The 15,641-nt window shown below is 45.2% G+C and overlaps 1 protein-coding gene across 1 annotated transcript in view; it reads right to left on the bottom strand.

Moving 5' to 3' along the window:
• Positions 1-15,641, bottom strand: part of cacnb3b (calcium channel, voltage-dependent, beta 3b) — a 71,686-nt gene that overhangs the window by 4,470 nt on the left and 51,575 nt on the right. The window contains exons 4-11 of the mRNA XM_065006060.1: positions 8,772-8,891; positions 6,752-6,874; positions 6,432-6,553; positions 5,992-6,041; positions 5,620-5,639; positions 4,927-5,007; positions 350-408; positions 89-189 (exon numbers count right to left, since the gene is read on the bottom strand). Coding sequence (XP_064862132.1) covers positions 89-189; positions 350-408; positions 4,927-5,007; positions 5,620-5,639; positions 5,992-6,041; positions 6,432-6,553; positions 6,752-6,874; positions 8,772-8,891 — 676 coding nt within the window. The remainder of the gene's footprint in view (positions 1-88; positions 190-349; positions 409-4,926; positions 5,008-5,619; positions 5,640-5,991; positions 6,042-6,431; positions 6,554-6,751; positions 6,875-8,771; positions 8,892-15,641) is intronic.

The following is a 15,641-nucleotide window of genomic DNA, read 5'->3' as shown; positions in this document are numbered from 1 at the left end:
AGGGCTATTCCAGACCCAAAATGAAGACGAACATTTGAAAGTTCCAGAATTTTAGTAATTAAAGCTGAACAAGTCATCCTCCACTCACCTAGACTGGAGCGTGTGTTGGACCTCTCCATGATGGCCTTCTTGTTCAGTACAGACCTTTTGGCTAATGACAGATCAGCAGTCACCCGTGTGATAGAGATTCTGAAAAGATAGATGCATTCAGATGGATAGATTCAATTTAATTGGACTATTTAAGAATACAATTCCAGCCACACAAGTGGGTACACTGCATTCAAAATCAGCAAGCATTTTCACAAAACAATTTGACAACTTAATCCGTAGTGGTTCTGGCTGTACCCACCTCCCATCAAACCTGTGTTTCAGGAAGTCAAACAGGGCCTTCTGCATCATGTCCGTTACCTGGAACACAGAGGGGAGGATGATGATTGGTTAGGAGAGAGCACTGACCCCTGAATGGTCATGGCCAGAGTCACAGAGCTTTTAGAATGGACGTCATGTTAGTGTCCTTATTCGTGACATTTTGGTGGTATAACAATATGAGACCGCCTCTGACAATTTAGCTAACATTCAAAATCAAATAGCTAAATGATCCATGCTATGACCATCTTAAAACAATTCCACCCCCCCCACACACCCCCAAGAGCTTAGACTTTCTAAGTTCTCCTAACCTGCTACGAAAAGTCCATTCTGGTCAATTCTGACGTAAACTGTATACCATCTAGTCAAAACGATCGTTCGCCACAACATGCTCCCTGGACAGAAGCTTCCTGCACACTGTTGTCCATATATGGAATAGTCTTCCAGAGCATGTTATCGGTGACATCACAGACACTGGTCTACAGGCCTTCAAATGCTGAAACTTCCTGAACACACCACCCTTCTGATCACAACAACACACTTACCACCCCCCACTGACCGCTGACCTGCAGTGAACCATATGATTGGACAACTGGATACTTATTAAGCCATCCACCATACGCCCCCTCTCTTCAGGAGGACACACTTTTTTGCCACATCTACATACATTTTACCTGCATGGTACTTTTCTATACTGCAGTCACATAACAATAATACATTACCAAACATCAGCTCTTTAATCCCCACCCCTTAGCCACTCTCAGCCCATCCCACCTATCACCATAGACCTCAGCTCTTTAATCCCACCCCTCAGCCACTCTCAGCCCATCCCACCTATCACCATAGACCTCAGCTCTTTAATCCCACCCCTCAGCCACTCTCAGTCCATCCCACCTATCACCATAGACCACCCTCGTTTGGTTTCCATGTGCCATATATTTTTCAATTGTGCTGTGATGTTTTACATTAATTTTGAACCTATCGCATAGTATCCACAGATTGTGAGCTCAAGATGAAAACATTTCCTACGAGTATTATTATATTATTGACTGATTGAATATGGATTTCTAAATGACCCAACACTGCTATTTGTAAGGTTAATTTTAAGTGAATGTTGTGATTTTTTCTGTGACCAGAAACAAGCTACATAGGAGCAATACCAATAATCTTCGCAGCAAAATCTACAGAGCTGAGATTGTTGTATGCATCAGTGGAGGCTCCTCAGAGAAGGAAAGGGAGGACCATCCTCCTCATTGAAATTTCATAAAAATAACAATAGTGAAACATTACAAAAGTTATCATTTTAGATAAAGCTGTATTAAATATATTCATATGTCACCAAATAACTGTTTAAAATACACTGTTTTGCAGTGAAGGTCTACAGTAACTTCAACAGCACTGTCTGGGGTAGCACCATTGTGTAGCCGGAGGACAGCTAGCTTCCGTCCTCCTTTGGCTACATTGACTTCATATATGTTGATTATGACCACAGTCAAAAATGTTGCAGTATGAACTGACATGTTGTCCATCCAATCATAGAATTAGAATTAGAGAATGAAGCAAGCGAGTTATATTGGGATTATGTCACAGAGCATTATGGGGGTTCTGTGTGTTGAGAAGCTTGGTGACATTGTTGGATAGAGATTAAGAGTGAAAAGTGATAGTTGACCATTTTTTTATATTATTCAATTCAAATGAGTTTTTTTCAATTACAGGAGACGGAGGAAGTATATTATAAATTGTTTTCTTGGTTTTAGAACATTATTTTTGTGTCCAGCTAGTGCAATTTATTTAAATGTGCATTGCTAACTTCAGTAGCTAGCTAGCTAACGTTACCAGCACGAATGTGCAGTTTTCTCCGTCAGAATGGTAGAATGGCCAACGCTGCCGAAAATGTTGTGGTCTTTTTGTTGAAGAACCTCTGTCATTCTCTGGGGTACACGGTGCGAATTAAAAATTAGGGTCGACCTCTGCCTGAGATAAGTTTCATGAAGAAGGATGAAAAGGTGAGTGCGTTCAACACCAACTGGTATCAAAAGTATAGCTGGTTAGCAAGGAGCCTTTCTTCAAGCCGCCTGTATTGCTGGCCTTGCCCGCTCTTTGGAAAATCTGAGCCTTGGTCAAAAGGTGGGTACAGTGACCCGAAGAACATAGATTGTTTAGCAGGCAGCATATACATGCCCACATCAGATTCAAGCTTCTGGGAAAAAGCCAGCATCCATCCAGTCTGCGTATTCAAACTGCGCGACACAACGAGAAAGTTAGAAGAAACAGGGATGTGCTCAAGCGACTTATCAACACCACTGGGTTTTTTGGGCATGCAAGAATTTTCTTTTAGAGGACACTTACGAGAGGGACAGTTCCTCCGACAAGGGAAACTACAAAGAGCTCGCAGAGTTAATTCCACGTAACAATGCTTTACTTGCAGAACATATCGAACTTTCGACTGATTTCATAGCTTCCATCGCATCATCCATTTCGTGTGCCCTCAAGTAGGCTTTCCACTTTCCTCCGGGTATTTATTTAGCAAAGATGAAAACACATAATCACTCCGGACAGACACGAACAAAAACTAATGATATAAGTGTTGCAGCAGCCTAGGCTACACCTAAACATTAGAGATCTGACATGCTGTATGGGATGAAAGCTAGACAATGTTTCAGTCTGATCAACTGTACTACTAACAAGAGCAGATGCATACAGCCTATGTTCCCTGTCCATTTGTTCAGGGTAAACTAATTGGTAACGTTATGTATTTATAGTCCATTTGTGTGTCAGGAGAAAATATGAATGTGATCAAATTTGGTTTATATTCAAAATTGGGCTGGCTAGGCTGCCTATACGTTTTCAATCCAAAATTATTAACTGGAATCAATCAATCAACATAATAGTGATGACAGATGTGAGTACATTTTTTACAAGGCCTGCAGTTGCATAGAACTGCATGATGCAAACATTCCAGCAAACTGTGATAAGACCAAAGACTTAATTGCAACTTTTCGATTGAAATTGGTTGTGGTAAGTTTTTTTGAGACACTGTATGAATACCAAGTATGTCTACTTCACCATCCACTCGTTGAATTGGTAAACTATCGATACGTGATATGGTACACTTGTCATAATTAGGTTTTAGTCCAGAGAGACAAGAAAAGTGGTAAAAATCTTAAATGAGACTGTGCAGGGATCTAGATTGCGGACTTAAGAAAAAACCTGATTTCTAACCCCTTGATGTTCTTGTTGGATCTAGCATTTCGATGGCGATAATAAATAAATATGGAGATGGTCAACTGAATGTCACTTTATATCTGATTTGGCCATTGTTCACCAACAAACCTCTCTCTAGGCCTCCCCTTCTCCCTCCCACTCTCCCTCTCTGAAATACTTAGAAAGTCAAGGAACCAACATCTATATGTCCTATATTAAATAAGGACAGATCTATGTGTGTGGTCTGTTTGTGTAACTATAGGAAGTAGACAACATGGGTCTGAGTGTTCCTGTCTTTCCATCTCACTGAAGACAATGTTAGTCTGACTGTGGCAGTGGAGCTTAGAAAGCGGTAATCTCTGTGGAGGAGCAGACAGAGACACCTTTGCCTGGCCCAGCCTCTGTGTGTGTGTGTGTGTGTGTGTGTGTGTGTGTGTGTGTGTGTGAGAGAGAGAGACGAGGAGTGGCCGCCTATAAAAATAAAAAGATGCCTTGTGAAATAGGGGATAAAACCAAGAACTCCTACTGCTGCAACTTCCCTGCTATCTTGGAGAGGGAGAGAGGGAGGAGAGAGAAGGAGAAAGGGAGAGAGAGAAAGGCAGAGAAAGACAAAGAGAGAGAAAATGAGAGAAGACAGAGAGAGACGAAGAGAAAGAGAGAGAAAGACAGAGAGAGGGAGGGATGGAGAAGGAGAGAGAGAAATACAGAGAGAGGGAGGGATGGAGAAGGAGAGAGAGAAAGACAGAGAGAGGGAGGGATGGAGAAGGAGAGAGAGAAGGCTGACGTATGCCTCCGGAGCATCCCCAAAGCACATCACGAGAGAAATGCATAAATATTTCACAGACACACAAAACAAACGGCTCGGCTCTCAGCCTCCGCAGTCACACAGGAGAGAGAGAGAGAGAGAGAGAGAGAGAGAGAGAGGGAGGGGTGGCAGAGGCAGAGAGAGGCAGAGTGAAAATGTTAAAGGAGAGAGAGATTTCATCTAATTATATGCCTTATAGTTGTGCAGACTTGTGTGTTAGGCGCAAGCTAAGTCAAGCTCATTACAGTCAAATGGCATGCAGTATCATCTTATCCCTTATATCCCTACCCATCTATTGTAATCTGTATGGGGCATGTACAGTATAAGACATAGGCTACGTGTTGATTTTCTATGTGATTGTGAGTGGGCAGCACATGATTCATATAGTTACTGTATCATAATGTAGTGTAATTTGATCATAATACGTTTATGGGGCTGGCCTAATGGGCTAATGGAATGGAAGTTTGTGTGTGTGCGTGCATACTTGTGTGTCTCTGTGAGGGTGTGTGTGCGTGCGTACTTGCATGTGTGTGTTTCAATCAGCTTCTCACCTCATAGCCTTTCAGGGAGGGTCCCACCAACACCACCGGCCTCATGGAGGGAACAACATCATAGGGTGGGAGATGCTCTGTCTGCACAGGAGACACACACACTGGGCTTGGAACAACTTATACTTTAAAGACCATAGCAGAGCCCAGAGTTTTTCCTGGACAGATCATGTGGTCAGGGAAAACTCTGTGCCCAAGCATAACCTAACCTCATACAACCACCTGGAAGTCTTGCAAGCTTACATTCTGTTTCGCTTAGGGTTGCAAAATTTGTGGAACTTTTAATAAATTCCCTGGTTGTCAGCTCATTCCCTTCTTATTCCGGGAACCTCCAACCGGGATTTTGGGAAAATCAGGAAATGTATTGAAAATTCCCAAAATGTTGCTACACGGAGCGATAATCAGCCTGGTAATTACGAGGCTAAGCATAACCCCCCCAGTCATTGAGAAAAGATCTACCAAAGTGTAATTAAATAAGAACAAAAGACTGTGGAGTAGAGTATTTTACACATCAAGAAATCAAATCAATCAAATTGTATTTGTCACACGCGCCGAACACAACCTCATCATGAAATACGTACTTACAAGCCCTTAACCAAAAATGCATTTTTTTACAGAATATAAGAACAATAAGGAGGCTGTATTCAGGGGGTACCATTTCTACACACAGTAGAATAACCTGTATGACCAACATACCTGCTTTGGCTTCTGTTTGGCTTGTAAAAACAAGAGAAAACAGATTTAGCATTAAAGCTAAGACGCATGTCTACTTATGGAGAGAAGATGGTATAGTGTCTGAAAAGAGGATATCCTGTGGCTCCCTTTGATACCCACATTCATCCAGTAAAAAACAGCAACACTGTCAGGGTTGGAATCTGAATTTCAGGCATTCTTCCTCAATTGACTTCATTTCACTTGGGATACTTCGCACATGGTCGAGTCTAATGACTAAACAGGCTTTGCGACACAGCGTAGTATAGAATTGTATTGTCCCTCCATGACGGACATTTTTCATTGCCATCACTTCACATGAATCCGGTACGAGAAGGAAGCGTGAGGTCTAATCACCTGCAGATGGTGGTGTGGACCTCCAGCTGGACGATGTGTTCGCTGCTTTCCTGCAGGACAGCAACATGGTGCGTGAGAACAAGTTGAGGATTCAAGGACTATACAAGCATGTTATCTTTCCTTGAATCCTCTACTTTGCTTAACATAATATAATAAATACATGCCATTTAGCAGACGCTTTTAGCCAGCATCATGCGTGCATACATTTTACCTAAGGGTAGACCCAGGAATTGAACCCACTATCCTGGTGTTGCAAGCACCATGCTCTACCAACTGTGCTTCCAACTGTGCTTCCCTCTGTCATGCAAGGAATTCCTTGCTGACGTTTTGAGGAGGCAGGGAAAGGATGGTAGAAGAGGACACAAGGAATCAAGGAAAGAATACTGAGAAAGAGATTTTGAATGTGGCATGGGGATGTATGAGAGAGGATGAACCCTGACCTCTGTGCCTGTTTTTGTTCCTGTTTGATCCGCATGGCCTCCAGTTTCACCGGGCTGGGGATGAAGGTGATGTCCGCCCCCTCCTTCACCAGCCGACCGATCCACCAGTCATTGCTGTATTTCTGCAGACATAGAGACAAAATGGACATCAGTCAAGTCCAAATGAAATTGCTGTCAATGCTGTTCCAACAATATGGCAGCAGTGGTGAATGTGGCTGTATAGTGACAGGGACAGGGATTGTTTGTGATATAGGGACAGGGATTGTTAGTGATATAGTGACAGGGATTGTTGATGAGGATGCAGACGGAGCTCCACTCACCTCTTTTATATGTAGAAAGTCTTTGGTTTCAAAGTTGATAGCAGCACCTTGGACAGGACAGTCCCCATCTAGAGCCCCACAGTAACTCACGTTGGTCTTCACTGCAAATGCTACCGGTTTCGACTGGGGAGGACAGAGAGAGACACAACATATATGAAGTGTTTATGAAAGGATTCTGTTACCTGACAATATTCCATCCTATGGGGATCTCTCCTTGGCTCTCTGGACCTGAATAACTGCTTAATTTTTTAAATATTCAACACTTAGTTACCTGAGAACACATTCACATTTACGATCAGAGGAATAGTTGAGGGGAAAAGAGAGCTTGAAGAAGGGTCACTCCCATTAGCTCTCTCCTGCTGCAGTTGGGCCTGAATAAACTCCTATATAAACTCTACTGACTAAAGTTGAACTCTTACCATAACTCAGTTGGGCCTGACGTTTGGCTTCAAGCTAACTCACTAACTAAACTCCTGACTCTGCTTACTAACTCTACTAATCTTGGCTCTCTGACTAGCGGGTGGAGGAGAGGTTGCCTACCATGGCTCTCTGACTAGTGGGTGGATTAGAGGTAGCTTATCTTGGCTCTCTGACTAGCAGGTGGAGGAGAGGTTGCTTACCTTGGCTCTCTGACTCGAGGGTGGAGGAGAGGTTGCTTATCTTGGCTCTCTGACTAGCAGGTGGAGGAGAGGTTGCTTATCTTGGCTCTCTGACTAGCGGGTGGAGGAGAGGTTGCCTACCGTGGCTCTCTGACTAGCAGGTGGAGGAGAGGCTGCTTATCTTGGCTCTCTGACTCGAGGGTGGAGGAGAGGTTGCTTATCTTGGCTCTCTGACTAGCAGGTGGAGGAGAGGTTGCTTATCTTGGCTCTCTGACTAGCGGGTGGAGGAGAGGTTGCCTACCGTGGCTCTCTGACTAGCAGGTGGAGGAGAGGCTGCTTATCTTGGCTCTCTGACTAGAGGGTGGAGGAGAGGTTGCTTATCTTGGCTCTCTGACTAGCGGGTGGATTAGAGGTTGCTTATCTTGGCTCTCTGACTAGCAGGTGGAGGAGAGGTTGCCTACCTTGGCTCTCTGACTAGTGGGTGGAGGAGAGGTTGCCTACCGTGGCTCTCTGACTAGCGGGTGAAGGAGAGGTTGCTTATCTTGGCTCTCTGACTAGCGGGTGGAGGAGAGGTTGCTTATCTTGGCTCTCTGACTAGCGGGTGGAGGAGAGGTTGCTTATCTTGGCTCTCTGACTAACGGGTGGAGAAGAGGTTGCTTATCTTGGCTCTCTGACTAGCGGGTGGAGGAGAGGTTGCTTATCTTGGCTCTATGACTAGCGGGTGGAGGAGAGGTTGCTTATCTTGGCTCTCTGACTCGAGGGTGGAGGAGAGGTTGCTTATCTGGTCTCTCTGACTAGCAGGTGGAGGACAGGTTGCTTATCTTGGCTCTCTGACTAGCGGGTGGAGGAGAGGTTGCCTACCGTGGCTCTCTGACTAGCGGGTGGAGTAGAGGTTGCTTATCTTAGCTCTCTGACTAGAGGGTGGAGGAGAGGTTGCTTATCTTGGCTCTCTGACTAGAGGGTGGAGGAGAGGCTGCTTATCTTGGTTCTCTGACTAGCGGGTGGAGGAGAAGTTGCTTATCTTGGCTCTCTGACTAGCGGGTGAAGGAGAGGTTGCCTATCTTGGCTCTCTGACTAGCGGGTGAAGGAGAGGTTGCCTATCTTGGCTCTCTGACTAGCGGGTGAAGGAGAGGTTGCTTATCTTGGCTCTCTGACTAGCGCGTGAAGGAGAGGCTGCTTATCTTGGTTCTCTGACTAGCGGGTGAAGGAGAGGTTGCCTATCTTGGCTCTCTGACTAGCGGGTGAAGGAGAGGTTGCTTATCTTGGCTCTCTGACTAGCGGGTGGAGGAGAGGCTGCTTATCTTGGTTCTCTGACTCGAGGGTGGAGGACGGGTTGCTTATCTTGGCTCTCTGACTAGCGGGTGAAGGAGAGGTTGCCTATCTTGGCTCTCTGACTAGCGGGTGAAGGAGAGGTTGCCTACCTTGGCTCTCTCCAGCTGCAGTTGGGCCTGGCGCTCGGCTTCAAGCCGAGACGCCTCGGGGTCGTCCTCCAGGGACACGTCGGAATCCGAGGGTCTACTAGTGTAGGAATCAGCTGAACCCTAGAGAGAGGGAGGGAGAGACAGAGAAAGAGAGACAGAGAGACATAGAAACAGAGAGACAGAGAGAGGAAGAATGAGAGAGTCAGCCTACAGGAAGGGAAAGAAACATAACACCACACAGGAGCCCATTTCCTGTAAACTTACTTCGACTGTATTGCTGATAATGTTTCTATCAATCAAATCCAAGCTCTCAGTGTCACCCATTACTTCAGATCAGATGGCTTTATGTGGACTCCCTGCTCCAGTACCTGAGATGAGCACGTTCTGTCCCTTTACCTGCTGCAGGTACCTGTCTGGCCTGGCCCTGCACCCATGTGACCTGCCTAGCTGGGACTGGCAGTTCCAGTTCCTCTTCAGTTCCTGCTTTCCAAAGCAGTCCTCTCTGGGGAGCATGTATGTGAGGCAAGCACTGCAACAACATGCAGTACTTATGGTAGCGTTCCAATGTTTATTTCCTAAAGTGAATGAAGGGAAACCTTGTATTATATACAGTACGTCTACCGTCGATTGTGCTGCAATAGATGCTGCAACCACATTCAGCCACATGATTCTGAACATGCGTGTATCTTCTAATCGAAACAGTATTATCAAGTTCATATCGGCCACCATCAGTAAGTCACCACACAATCACAGGCATAACTTTGGAGACATGAACAGCATAGCCAAGATAGGTATCAAGTTATTAAAATATCTCAACACTTTTGGAAAGAAACCTGGTTAAAGGAAGAGCAGTCCAAGACACTAATTGCCTCGTCGTATCAGCTCACTGTCAGACAAACCTGTCAAGGGTAAAAATACATCTCCCCCTCCTCGGTCAGTCCTAAACCCAACACTCTGTATACTCACCGTCACTGCTTTCCAATCCCTGTCTCCTTTCAGTCTCAGCTGGCCCACACACACCAGAGGAAGACTGACTCCTCACATGCCAGGCTGATACACATAAAACACCCACACACACCACTTCCAAAGCAGCTCCAAATATAGCTCAATAACAACGGCACAGCAGCAGGCAGCCTTCTCTTTTTTCACCTGTCTCTCTCTCTTTTTTTCTCCACCCCTCCCTCCCTCCCTCCCTCCCAAGTCATTTCTGCAGGCTCGATCCAGAACACAGTTTTTCCTCTCTTTTTTTTCTTTTTTTAACTTGTCTTTCTCCACCCCCTGCTCCCCTTCTTCCCCTCTCTATCCCCCATCCCAAAACATTTTGGGGCTTGATCTTTTTCTCTTTTCACCTGTCTCCTCCCCTCTCTCCCCATCCCCTCGTCCCAAAATCATTTGGGCACCAGGCTGGATTTAGAGATCCAGAGTACACTGTGGATATCATTTAAATATCAAAGCGTGCCGAGAGGGGCTGGCGTCCAAAGACACTTCGACCACAGGAAGAAACAAAGCAGAATTAACAAGACAGACGCTAGTTCAGTTTGGTGAGTAGTGCTGCGGACGAGACTAATACACAATACCCGGGAAAAATATATGTTGTGTGTGTTTTAACATATCATCTATGCTAACGCTCTATAACTTGTTAGAAGCATCTATGAGCCTTTATAATGCCTTATAATAATGATTAGTAGTGCTGCGGATGGGAGTGACTAATACAGGAAACGGTTGTGTGTTTCACATTAGATGCCTTTCTGCATGCAGGTGTAAACCCAGCCGCCATGTTCTTATGCTATCTGGGGGGCCCAACCAATGCCACATTACAACCTATGTGTGGTGACAATTGCTTTGTTTGCACTGTAGCCTGTTCATTCATATGCCCTGCGACTGTGATACGTAGACCTTAAAGGACGAGATAATAAGAAGACACAGCGGCAGAATAAATTCAACCACACCTTTTACATTTTTTTTATTTATTATTATCTCAAAACCGGAGAGCAACCTCTGCCCGGTGGAGTCCACAAAGCATATTGCATGTACAGCAATAGACAGTTACATGACCTGCAGCATGGCCAAGCAAGTTAATTTTTCCCACATTTTCGGACCACTAAAACAACTATTGATTTGGAACCACGGAGACTTACCGCAAGTCACAAAGACAACAGGAGCTGCCTCCACTATTCCAGCACCGTTTCAACTTCAATGTTTCAACATCATCAAATCGCCTCTGCTTCGTCTAATACAGTGACAGTTTAGTCCAATCAACGTAAGCTAAATATGATGTGGCTGTCCATGGTTCTGATTTACGTATGTGTGTGTGTGTGTGTGTGTGCGTGTTTGTGCAAGTAGAAAAAAAATTGGCTCACCCTACTTGTAGAGAAACGCCAATGCCATCCTTCTCTCGTTCATGTTGATGAAACTGTCTATCACTCTGTCATACAGTACACACTTTCAGTTTTTGTTGTCCTTGGCTACCTGGCTAAAATGCTTGCTCGCTGGCCTAACTTCCATTCATGGGCAACGTTAGCTAGTTAACTTTAGCCTTCTACGTCTAGCTACATATTCAACTTCCATCCTATCAGGACAGGGGCACAAAAATGTATGAATTAATGGTTGGATCAGAATCGCCTTTATAATCACTGGCTAGTACGGAGAATTAAGTAAAACCACAAATACAAGTCCCTATCTCCATCCATGGCTAATTTAGGAAAGGGACAATTTTAGCTAGCTGGCTAAGCTAGCCCACTGAGGAAAACAACACAAATCAAGTTTTTCTGTCAATGACGTATACTACCAATGGGATTTCATAGGAGTGACGCCAAATCCAAATGGGCTTCTCTTGACAATTAGTTTTGGTGCGCCAGGACCATTCATGGTTGAGCTCAACGCTGAATGGCCAGATGGGGTGGCCAGATGCTCGCTGGCTTCGTTCGCCTTCAATGCAATAGGCGGCAACAATGTCATACTCGTTTGGACCAGACAGCATCAGATAGGTGTCCTACACATAGAGAGACAGAGGGGCGCTGTTTCACTCGCTCGGATGCTTTCTCCCATGAGATACATTCAGCCTCTTGCAAATTGAAGGAAAATTATGAAACATGGTCAATTCCCTTGGCATCCCATGAATACACGCCATTGCTCTCTTTCCAGTAGCAGCAAGTTGGAACCCCGGCTGGATTCTGTCAAGTTCCACCCAGTGCATCCTCAGAGTAAAGTGTGAGAGACGGGAGGAGAGAGGAGGGGAGAGGAAAGAGGAAAGAGGGCCGGAGAGCAGGGAGAAGGAGTGGAGAGGGGTAGAGCGGAAGAGGGATAGACTCGATGGATATAAAGGCGCTCTCTCTCTGACACTGTTCTGGTCTCACAGTCCCACACCATAGCTAGAGTATAGAGTCTTAGAATATCTCTTAGATTATTCCAATTTCCAATTCCCTGGTCTGTGAATCTGAGCAAAACCAGATCAATACAGTCATGTGATACTAGGAGAGACACAAGATCCTAGAAGGGGATGACATTCAGTAGGCGTGGCTGTAACATATGTGGTGTAGCGAGAGAGAGAGAGAGAGAGAGAGAGAGAGAGAGAGACAGAGAGAGAGAGACAGAGAGACAGAGAGACAGAGAGACAGAGAGAGACAGAGAGAGAGAGAAATAATGAGTAACAATAACTTGGCTATATACATACCAGAACCGGGTTGATGTGCAGGGGTAGGGTATGCTACCCTTGCACATTGCCGACAGTAGCTACCACCCTCTCACAGACACACACATTTCACGTATTCCTCTCTGACAAGAAAATAATAAAGCATTTTCTCTTTCACACAGCGACAGCGAATAATACACGAGGTAGCAACAACATAGTCTGTCCAGGTGGTGGCACCCCACACACAGCAGTCAGTTGAGTCAGCATCTCTCAGTATTTGACTTATTTAACTAGTTATTTACAATAACGGCCTACACCAGCCAAACCCAATTGTGCACCACCCTATGGGACTCTCAATCACAGCCAGTTGTGATACAGCCTGGATTTGAAACAGGGTGTCTGTAGTGAGGCCTCTAGCACTGAGATGCAGTGCCTTAGACCGCTGCACCACTCAGGAGCCCGGTATAAATAATAATAATACCACTTTCCCCCCAATAACAGTTCAGACAAACTCATGGACAATTTCCATTCAGCCGCTCAGATTCTGTTTTAGTAAAGCCACGTTTTTGTTGATTGAGATAACGCGATTTAGCTTGAATTTGTTTTACACAAAATCTCTTATGACATGTCACACTTGTTATACCATTCTATATCTTTTATCTGAATTGATCCCCTTTTATCACCTCCAAACTCGGTATTCGGCACACATGTCTCACACAAGACTGCAACAGCAACATGCAAAGTACAAAAGTGGAGCAGAGAAAGTCCAGAGAGGGGAGATGGGAAGACATGTGTTCCTGTATACCTGACAAGGAAGGGGAAAGGCAGGGGAAGAGTGAGGGGTTATGCTTACAGAGTGAGTGAACAAGAACAGGCTTTCTACTGAGGTAGGTCGAGCACGTTGAAAACACGAGGAAGGGTAGAGCACGGAAGAGAGGAGAGAGGGAGCGGTAGCAGAGGAGAGGAGCGGTAGCAGAGGAGAGGAGCGGTAGCAGAGGAGAGGAGCGGTAGGAGGAGAGTGAGGAGGAGAAGAGCATTAGATTAGAAGAGAGGTACCAGATTGTGGAAACAGAGAGCAGATGGAAAGACAGACAGATGGCCTGATGCTGCAGAGAGAGAGAGCGAGAGAGAGAGAGAGAGAGAGAGAGAGAAAGCAACAGAGAGCAACACAATACCTTATTACCGATGAGTCCTGTAGCGCTCGAGTCGGACATGCTTCTACCGCTGCCTTCTCTCTCTTCCTCTCCATCTCACACATGCAGACCCCTCCCCTCCTCTTCTCCCCCAGCCTCCAAGCCCGTCGTTAGTTACAGGCAGAGAGAGAGGCAGTGCGCACAGGCTCGGCCTAAGTGCTCCATCCTGACGTTAGTGCACTGCCTGCCTGCCCGCCTTGGCTGGGCTGAATGCCTCAACAGCCATTTCCTATACAAGATGTATGCCCTAACTGCAGTACTGGTGCTTGGTGTGCCGTATATGCCCTCTCACTGGCCGGGTCGGTTCTGCTCTAGTGTCTCTCTCCCCAAGCTTCAAACAGTTTCTTTCTCCCTTCTTTTCCTTCCTTCTTTTTTTATTCCTTTATGCAAGAAGACCTTGTTCCTTTCTTTCCCCTTCTCTCGATTCTTCTTCTACACGCCCCTCCAGTTACCATGAAACTGCTCATCCCCTGTACTGTAGTGTACCCCTTCTGCCTTCTCCCTTCTCTCTAGTCTGTAGAACACACGGACCTCCTTTCTCCTGCCAGGTAAAATACATCCCTGTCCTCTGCAGGAAGGAGACAATGTTTCTCCTGCTTGTAACTGTATTTAGAACCCCTCCCTTGACATTACACATATTTCCACTGTTTACAACACATCCCCCTCTATAGGATCTCTGTGATAACTCTATGATAACCTCGCTATGTGATAACACTCTATGATAACCCCACCATATGATAAACTCACTATGTGATAATCTCTCTATGTGATAACCTCTATATGTGAAAGCTCTCTATGATAATCTCACTTTGTGATAAGCTCTATATGTGATAACTCTCTATGATAACCTCTCGGTGTGATAACTCTCTATGATAACCCCTCTATGTGGTAACTATTTATGATAACCTCTCTGTGTGATAATGCCCTATGATAACCTTTCTATGTGATAACTCTCTATGATAACCTCTCTATGTTATAACCTCTCTATGATAACCTCCCTATGTGATAACTATCTATATTATAATCTCGCTATGATAAACTCTGTGTGATAACGCTCTATGATAACCTCTGTATGTGATAACTGTGATCATGAAGGATATATTTCACAAACTAACCAACACCATGGGCCAGTAGCAGAGAGTGGTCGGTTATCATGGGGAAAAACACTGGCTGTGACTGACACGGCACCCTATTCCTCATGAAAAGTGCATACCTTCTATACCATACTGTAGTGTACTATATGAAATAAGGTGCACTATCTAAGAAATAGGATGTCCTTTCTGATTGGCCCATCATCACTGTAGTCTTCAGCCACCTCCATAAAGAAACTAAAGAAAGAGATCTAGCTGTTATGTAACTGAACTCAGCAATAATAATGATACTATGGTAACAACCAATAGAGGGAGGGTTACGAAGACTATATAGTCCATAACTTAATACATATGCCTTAAAACTTTGTCAATTAGCTGTGTGGTTTTATTAGAGTCCAGCGACTGCCTGGTCCCTCCTCTATAGCTTCCATAGTTCACTAGCAGTGCTGAGACAATAGCTCGTTCTCAAATAGTCCTTTCCTCGATCCCTTGCGTCCTCTCCCTTCGCTTCCTTCTCCTTGGACCTTCTCCTCCAATGGGTTTCGAGAAAGAAGCGAGGAGCGATGACATGGGAAATCGAGGAAAGACGAATCGAGAAAGAGACAGAGAGAAGGGCAGAGTTATGTTAGACTGGCTAGCTAGCAGAGACAGAGCGAGCAGACCAGGGTTGGCTAACTAAGACAGAGACAGGGCATGGTAGGGTTGTGTCTGTCAGAGTGACTAACAAGCATTCCTAAGACCGAGAGACAGAGAGACAGAGGAGGGGCTACCATAGCAGTCCTAAGATGGAGACAGAGACAGAGAAAGGAGGGTAAGAATGGGCTTGTGTAGCCGTTCTACAACAGAGACAGAGAGCAGGGCAGGGCAGGGAAGGGTGTGTCCGCTCAGTGCTGCTCAGTGCTTGCTGTCAGAGAGGTGATGCATGGAGCTATAGAGATGCAGGGGGTGAGTCAGC

The sequence above is a fragment of the Oncorhynchus nerka genome, linkage group LG20 (assembly GCF_034236695.1).
Source record: "Oncorhynchus nerka isolate Pitt River linkage group LG20, Oner_Uvic_2.0, whole genome shotgun sequence".
Taxonomy (NCBI): domain Eukaryota; kingdom Metazoa; phylum Chordata; class Actinopteri; order Salmoniformes; family Salmonidae; genus Oncorhynchus; species Oncorhynchus nerka.
The sequence above is the reverse complement of the archived record's forward strand: the minus strand, read 5'-3'. Positions and strand labels throughout refer to the sequence as shown.